A 9,465-nucleotide genomic window follows, 5' to 3' on the forward strand; every position below is an offset into this window, starting at 1 on the left:
GTACCACTAAGGCTTGGCCACTTATTAGTGAATCTGTTCCACTGAATTCTGAGTCTGCACTACTGGTAAATCTGTACCATTTGAAAGCCACAATGTCAGCGATTTGTCATTCTGTACTGCAGCGTACAGAGTCACAGAGTACCAATGCCTTCCAAGTGTGTATCACTGAGTACAGTTAAACTGTAGCTGTAGAAAGGACACATTCAGTCCATATCACTCCAAAACTGCTCTAGGACCAGTCGCAGACTACGATACTCAGTACTTATTAAGAAAAGAAATGCATGGATGGGCATGCCAATAATGAGCAATGGTTTGTTGTGATGTTTGTTAGGAACAAATGACACAGCTAGGAAGTAAAATATCCTTTAAAACTGCGCAGGTGTGACACATGATCCAGATGACTGAATACCAGTAGACAATTCCTGAATATTAATTTGCATTTGCATCCAAAAGACTAATCATTTTGAAAATCATTAATGCAAACGTTAGTCTGGAATGTCACAAGTATAAATCAAATCGCACACATCTTCAGTCAATTTACAGAGGTTTTCATGTAGTTGTTTTTAAAAAAAAAAAATTTCCTGTTTAAAAAGAGTAAGAAAGAAAGACATCTAAAGTGTTGCTACTGATAAATACTCAAGAGTTGCCAAAATCCGTTTAGATTATGATGCGCTGGCCAAGACTCAAGTGTTGAAGGAGATTATTGCGTGCAGCCTCGGCTGAGGGATGCCACAGAATATGGATCTATGGGCTAATCTGACACTGAACTACATGTGGAAGCATCTGTTCAAGTCCCCTCCATTGCTACTGTTTTTCCCTAAGAGAATGATACGGTTCTCTCCTACATAATACTTTAGGAGTATAATCTAGATTGCTAATGTACAGTCTATACCAGTACATACAAATGTGTGAATGAATTGGAGGATGGGACTGCTAAATCGTTTTAGTTAATGCAATGGGACTGCCAAGTCTTTCGAGTTAATTATCACAAATCTTTTTTCGCTGCTATCCATAATGCATTTCATCCTAGCATTTAATGCATTTAATCTACTATATCAGTTATTAGAACAACAGAATAAAAGTTATTAGAACAACAGAAAAAAAAAAAACCTCAAAGGTAATTTAAAAAAAATCCCATATTCTTCTGCACTCTGTGTTATAACAGGTGACACACCTGGTCCTGAATTCACTCGATGCTCTCTCCAGCTGCGAAACTCGTCTGGTGGGACTAAGGGCTGTCCCCTTCAACTTTTTGTTCCCACAAGTGAAAGGCACTCTGGCCTCTGTACAAGTGTCCTGTGGACATCTTGGCAACTCCCGAGTCACAGGCAGACGGGAAACCCCCCGGAGGTGACAAACGCTCGTGGAGTCAGCTGCTGCTACAAGCCGAAAGATTCTGACCACTGCAGACTCACAGAAAGCACCAGGTTCTGTTTTACCGGGACCGAGTTAAACGTGGGTCATTTCGGTCTCCTCTGTGCCCTCTCTCTCTCTCTCTCTCTCTATCTATCTCCTCTCTCTCTCTCTCTCTCTCTCTCTCTATCTCCTCTCTCTCTCTCTCTGTTTCTCTCCTCTCTCTCTCACTCTCTCTCTATCTCCTCTCTCTCTCTCTCTCCCCTCTCTCTCTCCCCTCTCACTCTCTCTCTCACCCCCTCTCTCTCTCTCTCTCTCTCTCTGTTTCTCTCTCTCTCTCTCTCTCTCTCTCTCTCTCTCTCTCTATCTCCTCTCTGTCTCTATCTCCTCTCTCTCTCTCTCTCTCTGTTTCTCTCTCTCTCTCTCTCTCTCTATCTCCTCTCTGTCTCTCTCTCTCTGTTTCTATCTCCTCTCTCTCTGTCTCTCTCTCTCTGTTTCTCTCTCTCTCTCTCTCTCTCTCTCTCTCTCTCTATCTCCTCTCTCTCTCTCTCTCTCTGTTTCTATCTCCTCTCTCTCTCCTCTCTCTGTCTCTCTGTCTCTCTCTCTCTCTCTCTCTCTCTCTCTCTCTATCTCCTCTCTCTCTCTCTGTTTCTCTCTCTCTCTCTCTCTTTCCCTCTCTCTCTCTTTCCTCTCTCATTCTTTCTCTCTTTCTCTTTTCTGTCCACATTCACTCCTGGTTTATAAGTCAGGCCCTTTTGCGGAGCAATTTAATAGTCACAAATCACTATTTAAGGTAAAAAGTTAAATTGCTAATGTAAAAATTACTTTATATATATTATATGAAATGTTGCAGTCTAAATGATTGATGTGGGTTATAAATATTTATATAATAATGTATTCCTTAATTTATTTATTTGGTGTCATATCTATTTGGTCTTCATGCTAATTTAAATATTGATTATTTACACTTTGTCACATTGCAAACCTCTCAGCGAGCGCTGCAACATTAAACATTGAAAAAGGATCAGTTTCAGGAAAATGAACTGTCATCATTGAAGTTTGCTCAAACCAAATTATAGTTTATCTCAGTAAGTAAAACAACCAAATGAGAATCAAACTGATATTTGCTTTGCTTTGCACTCTGGTATATTGTGTGAAATAATGGATTTTCGGATTTTTGAATCGAAAGATCTGTGATGCTTTCCTTAGTTAGAGTGACTGAAGTTTGAGAAACCGCTCAGCGCGAGGGGCCAGCTAACCCTTTATTTCTACATCCCTAAGTCGTGACGCCCTACTGCAGTGAGGCCAGCACCCACACAGCCAATGCAAACCACTTTTCCTGAACGTCCACTTCACAGTCAAACGGCATGCTAGCGCAGAGGTGGCAGGAACTAGCAGGGTTGGTATAGACATGGGACACAATAGTTTCAGCACACCAGAGCTACTGTCCTACTGTGAAAATGGGTGATGTGTGTAAAGGGCTCTGTTCAGAGCTCATGTGAGGCATCTCACTGGGCTGTTTGAAAATGGACGTGTGTGTGTGTGTGTGTGTGTGTGTGAGTGTGTGTGCGCCTGCGTGTGAGTGTATGTGCGTGTGCGTGCATGTATGAGTGTGTGTGTGTGTGTGTGTGTGTGTGTGTGGAGGTCAGATGGACACGGGGCAGGTGATGATCTTGTCCTCCAGCATGACGCTGACCACCAGGAAGACGACATAGAGCAGGAACATGATGAAGCCCAGGAGCTTGCTCATCTTCCACTTACACGCCGCGATGGAGATGATGACGAAGAGGAGCATGAGGAAGAGCAGCACGATGGCGCAGAAGAGCCCGTTACTGCTCACAGCCACAGGCTGCAACTCATGCACCAGAGAGTACAGCAGCCATGGGAATGGTAGCCTAGGAAACAGACAAGCAGAGTGCAGGCTGAAGCTTCTCACTTCCAGCAGCACAACACTCCCTCCTCTCTGCGGAAAGAGGAGTTAACCCTCTCCACACACACACACTCAGCAGAACAAGGAATTAACCCCCCCCCCCCCCAACACACACACACACACACACACTCAGCAGAACAAGGAATTAACCCCCACACACACACACATACACACACACTCAGCAGAACAAGGAATTAAACCCCCCCACCACCCCCCACAATCAGCAGAATGAGGTATTAACTATCATTCCACACTTACCAACAGATACACACACACACACACACACACACACACACTAGGATGTGCAGAGAGCCCAGTATTGTATTTGTATCTGTATTTGCTGAGGCAGCAATATTACTTGTATTTGTTTTGAAAATAACTGCATTCATGTTGGGTTGTAGGACAGCAAATGAGTGGTGAAAAACTACCCTGCTACCCATGGAGGTAACTTAACTAGTATACAGCGCAACTAATCGTGCAGCTCACTAGTATACAGTGCAACTAATCGTGCAGCTCACAAGTATACAGTGCAACTAATAGTGCAGCTCACTAGTATACAGCGCAACTAATCGTGCAGCTCACTAGCATACAGCGCAGCTAATCGTGCAGCTCACTAGTATACAGCGCAACTAATCGTGCAGCTCATTAGTATACAGCGCAACTAATCGTGCAGCTCACTAGTATACAGTGCAGCTAAACGTGCAGCTCACTAGTATACAGCGCAACTAATCGTGCAGCTCATTAGTATACAGCGCAACTAATCGTGCAGCTCACTAGTATACAGCGCAGCTAAACGTGCAGCTCATTAGTATACAGCGCAACGAATCATGCAGCTCACTAGTATACAGTGCAACTAATCGTGCAGCTCACTAGTATACAGCGCAGCTAATCGTGCAGCTCACTAGTATACAGCGCAACTAATCGTGCAGCTCACTAGTATACAGTGCAGCTAATCGTGCAGCTCACTAGTATACAGCGCAGCTAAACATGCAGCTCATTAGTATACAGCGCAACGAATCATGCAGCTCACTAGTATACAGTGCAACTAATCGTGCAGCTCACTAGTATACAGCGCAGCTAATCGTGCAGCTCACTAGTATACAGCGCAGCTAATTGTGCAGCTCATTAGTATACAACGCCACTAATCGTGCAGCTCACTAGTATACAGCGCAACTAATCATGCACCTCACTAGTATACAGCCCAACTAATCGTGCAGCTCACTAGTATACAGCGCAACTAATCGTGCAGCTCACTAGTATACAGCGCCACTAATCGTGCAGCTCATTAGTATACAACGACACTAATCGTGCAGCTCACTAGTATACAGCGCAACTAATCGTGCAGCTCATTAGTATACAGCGCAACTAATCGTGCAGCTCATTAGTATACAGCGCCACTAATCGTGCAGCTCACTAGTATACAGCGCAACTAATCGTGCAGCTCATTAGTATACAGCGCCACTAATCGTGCAGCTCATTAGTATACAGCGCAGCTAATCGTGCAGCTCACTAGTGTACAATGCCACTAATTGTGCAGCTCACTAGTATACAACGCCATTAATCGTGCAGCTCAATAGCTGTAGATCTCGCTAGCTGCAAATTGACAGTAGCACAACAAGCTATGCGAATATCTCAATCCTTGTCAAGTGAGCCCTTACAACAAAAAACATTTCAGCCATTTCCCCTTTTTGTGCATCAGTTATTTTAGTTTTTGATTTTTTAGAACTTTTACATTAAAATGACATAAAAATGCTAAATATGCTTTATTTAGACTTACCATGTGGGCATTTAAAAATAAAACTTGCAATAATGCTTTATATTATTTTTGTTTTGTGGAATGTAGAAGTATATGGGTATATATGGGTATATATAGGCATATATGGGTATTTATTGATGTGTATATGGGTATATAAGGATGTATATTGATATATATGGGTATATATAGGTATATATGGGTCTATGGCTATGGGTTTTTCATTGCAGGGGCTCAAGTGTACATACAATCTGAAACAATCACAAAACAGGTAAACCTTCTTCTACAATGCCAGCAATACACACTGAGTTCCAGGGCTAACAGGTGAATGCTAGCCTAATGTCTTCCTGGTCAGTCATGCTCCACTGCGTCTGCGTGTTTTAAACTGAAATAGTGGCACCGCAATGTGAGGACAGCCTTCATAGTACTGCAGTGTGACACACAGGCTGACGGAGCAGTGAACACAGCTTTGTGAACACAGCTTTGTGAACACAGCTTTTTCCTTCTCAAAAATGTTTTTATTTTGTATATCAAATATCTGTTAAAACCAACAATTTGTGCTTTGCTGAATAAGCATGTTTGGCTCAACCCCTAAGACACACACACACACACACACACACACACACACACACACACACACACACAGGTAAAGAGTGTTATAAAAAAAAACTCCAACTCCAACAAATACGTTAAGCCCTACAACACAACCCCCACTAAGAATAATATCTGTAATAATGCTAATAAATAGAAATATAATAATGAGAAAGCAGGAACAGCAGATTCTACCCCACAGTGATGTCGAAGATGTTGGACCCCACGGAGCTGGACACGGCCATGTCCCCCAGACCCTTGCGGGCCACGATCACACTGGTGATGAGGTCCGGGATGGAGGTTCCGGCCGCCAGGATGGTCAAGCCCATGATCTCCTCCGTAATGCCGATGGTCTCGCCGACCTGTGGGAGTGAGAGACGCACGTGAGACCCGGAGGCTCTGTGATGCAGTCTCACCTTGCTGAAGCCAGCTCTGCTGTGAGGGCTCAGCTGGTGGAAACAGAGGAACCACACTTCCCATAATGCTGCTTATAAGCACTCATCACAGCAACGAGTCAGAGCAATGCCCGTACCTTTCACACACTAGGGGGCGTCACTGAGCCAGCTGACATCATTGTCTAGAATTAGACTGAATCGGTGTCTCGGAGCCTTCGAGAACATGAGAGCCTTCTCTCTGTGTGCGTGTGTGTGTGTGTGTGTGTGTGTTTCCCGTGACACTCTCACCTGGTGAGCCCACCACACCATCAGGTACGAGAAGGCAGCTATCCAACAGATGGATCCCAGGAACGTGATGGGGAAAAACTTCTTGGATGTCTGTAAGACAGGAACACAGGCAGGACGGCAGGATTACACATCGCGTTCTGAAACGTGGGCGTGGCCAGCAGGAGGACACCCCACCCTCCCGCACTCACGGGCTTCCTGACGTCAGGCAGGGTGATCCAGAGCGGAAACACGATGGGTAAGAGGAAGAGGTACGTGAAGCGCTTGCGGCCGCTCTCAGGCCAGGAGAGGCTGAGGGGCTGGTCTTCTTCATCTTCATCATCACCCTGCTTGGAGAGAGGGAACATGGCAGGGGACAGACTGACACGCTGTTCACAGGAACAGAGAAACGGGCTTAAATATTCAAAATCGTGCCGGCTTAACTGCACACAGTCACATATACACTCTCACAATCACACATGCATACACTCACACACATACACTCTGACAAATGCACACACACTCTTTCTCCAATTAAAGAGTGGTAAATTCCCTTAACGAAAGGTTCTACTTGTCTGAGCATGCTGAGTATATCTGAGTGCACAATGCTCGGATAGCTGTGTCTGTACAGCATGTATGTGTGTGGTTGGTTTGTACAGCATGTATGTGTGTGTGTGTGTGTGTGTGGTTTGTACGGCATGTAAGTGTGTATGTTTTTGTGTGTGTGTGGTCTGCTAGAGCTCACAACAGTAAGAGAACAGAGGGCCCCTGAGGAGAACTGTCACCTACCAAATGAAGGCCCCCCCCCCTATTATTACAAGACATACACACACACTTTCCTTCACACAAACACTTCCACAGAAGGAACTGACTGTTGTGAGAAACGGTTGGACTAGTAGAGACTCTATATGTCTTCCCGTCTCTATCTTTGTCTCTCTGTTCCCACTGTATGTCTCACATTTTAAACTAGCGAGTGTTGCTACTCACCTTAGGCTTTAACATTTGTGCAACATGTACACACATCCTTCTGAAACACACCTGATATTTACATTTAAATAAAGTGGTATGGCTTTACATGGATGTGTGTGATGTGGATGTATTACATGTGTGTATTCCTGTGAACTCTGCGTGTGCCCAGACCCCCTGTGCAATGCAACATAGCTTGTTGTAAGGGGTTGTGTGGAGCTTGTGTGTGCAAGCATGAGCAGAGTGTGTGTGGGTGTGGTACAGATCAACTGTGTATTGAACAGGTGTGCGCCTCCCCGTGGCTCATTAACTGGAGCGCTGAATCAGAACAGGCGTCTACCCTCCACGGACCCTGGATCTCCTCCTCTCCACTCAATACCAAAAGCATTGCACCAGGATCACTGTAGCACACTGCACCAAGATTTGCCTCTTCTGTTGGCCCCAAGAGGTGAAAGACGCCCAAAATGTAACCTAGAAGATGTAATGTGTTACTGATTCTCTCATAATGGAAACTTAAACCCAGATTTTAAAAAAAATTGTGAAGTTTTGTGGCTTTTAAAAAATGAATTGTGGTGCTGTACCACAAGCTTCCACACATGACCAGAGAGACTCATACGACCACTCAGCGTCTGGACTTGAATGTTCAAAATTGAAAGTTTATCATCTCTAATTAATTTAGATTCTGGTTAAAAGGAGCCTTTTATGGGCACTTGTAGTTAATCAGCGATGGTCTGTGTCTGGGAGGAACATATTTTTAGTAATTAGAGAGAGCTGGACATCTCAGGGGCATTATGATTTAGGGTTTGACTGACATTCACCCAAGTGAACTGAGGCTGCTATGTTCTAAACGTGTTTGTGCCTCCTGAGTGTCTAAGTTGAGTTCCTTCTCAGGCTGCTGAGTGCAAAGTGCACTGTGTGGTTTGTGACGACCTTCGGCGTGGCAGGGGACGTGTGTGTGTGTGTGTGTTCGTGCTTGCGTGAGATCAGGCCAGCAGCCAGGAGGAGCGGGGTAATTATGGAACAGTCCCGCTGGCGGACACGCCGCAGGTGTGAACAGCGCAGCTCTGCTTCCTGTCAGACGTGCAGGTGCACGGCAGGATGGCAGGGTGTGTGCTGCTGAAAATAGATCTGTAGGAGGGTGATGTGCAGGGAAGCAATGTGTCAGCGAAAGCCATTTCTCTCTCACACACGCACACGCACACGCAAACACCCAAGACACACTCGACCAGGTGTGGTAAGACAGGGGTTCTGACTCCTGTTGTGGGACCTCAATGTCAGGACAGATTCAGGCTCTGCCTGCTCTGGTATACAAACACACACACACACACACAGAAACACACACGCATTGATACACACACACCTGTGGGAAAGTGTCTGAGATAACAGAGGAACGATACTGCTCAGAGAGACAAGCCAACTCCTGCAGATCTGATTTCAAGCTGCAGACCCAACACAGCAGCGATAGCTCCACTGCTAGGACATGGAGCGGGACATCAGGACTTCAGCCTGGAGCAGGGCTCCAGGATGGTGTAATCACCGCTAGTTTAATCTCCTGAATTTAACAGGGAACACAGACCACCCGAAGCCGTGTGGCAAATCCACCCGTCTGGCCTACAAAGAGTCCATAATTATTAGGACTAACCCAGACAGCAGGGATAGGGTTAGAGTTAGGGCATGGGGATAGGGCTAGGAGTTAGGGATTAGGGTTATGGGCTAGGGCTAGGAGTTAGGGATTAGGGTTATGGGCTAGGGCTAGGAGTTAGGGATTAGGGTTATGGGCTAGGGCTAGGAGTTAGGGATTAGGGTTAAGGGCTAGGGCTAGGGCTAGGAGTTAGGGATTAGGGTTAAGGGCTAGGGCTAGGAGTTGGGGATTAGGGTTATGGGCTAGGGCTAGGAGTTAGGGATTAGCGTTAAGGGCTAGGAGTTAGGGATTAGAGTTATGGGCTAGGGCTAGGAGTTAGGGATTAGGGTTATGGGCTAGGGCTAGGAGTTAGGGATTAGGGTTAAGGGCTAGGGCTAGGAGTTAGGGATTAGGGTTAAGGGCTAGGAGTTAGGGGACAGGAGTTAGAGTGTACAATGGGAGAGACTCTGTAAGACTTTTAAGACACTGATAACACTCTCCACTCTCCAGTGCTGTCTCCGTCCAGCCTGCTTCTGAGTACACTCAGACCCCAGGACTCTTCCACTTGACAAATCAATAATGCTGTAATGAT

At 45.5% G+C, this 9,465-nt stretch overlaps 1 protein-coding gene across 5 annotated transcripts in view; it reads right to left on the minus strand.

Moving 5' to 3' along the window:
• Window positions 1-2,009: 2,009 nt before the first annotated feature.
• Window positions 2,010-9,465, minus strand: part of LOC113589941 (sodium/potassium/calcium exchanger 2-like) — a 42,175-nt gene continuing 34,719 nt past the window's right edge. For 3 of the 5 annotated variants that reach the window (XM_035529980.1, XM_035529982.1, XM_035529978.1), the window contains 4 exons: window positions 6,499-6,636; window positions 6,311-6,400; window positions 5,823-5,989; window positions 2,010-3,248 (listed from right to left, as the gene is read on the minus strand). In XM_035529980.1, coding sequence (XP_035385873.1) covers window positions 2,999-3,248; window positions 5,823-5,989; window positions 6,311-6,400; window positions 6,499-6,636 — 645 coding nt within the window. In that variant the 3' untranslated portion in view covers window positions 2,010-2,998. The remainder of the gene's footprint in view (window positions 3,249-5,822; window positions 5,990-6,310; window positions 6,401-6,498; window positions 6,637-9,465) is intronic. The other 2 variants (XM_035529981.1, XM_035529979.1) reach the window with 1 other exon arrangement.

This window comes from Electrophorus electricus, chromosome 9 (genome assembly GCF_013358815.1).
Source record: "Electrophorus electricus isolate fEleEle1 chromosome 9, fEleEle1.pri, whole genome shotgun sequence".
Taxonomy (NCBI): domain Eukaryota; kingdom Metazoa; phylum Chordata; class Actinopteri; order Gymnotiformes; family Gymnotidae; genus Electrophorus; species Electrophorus electricus.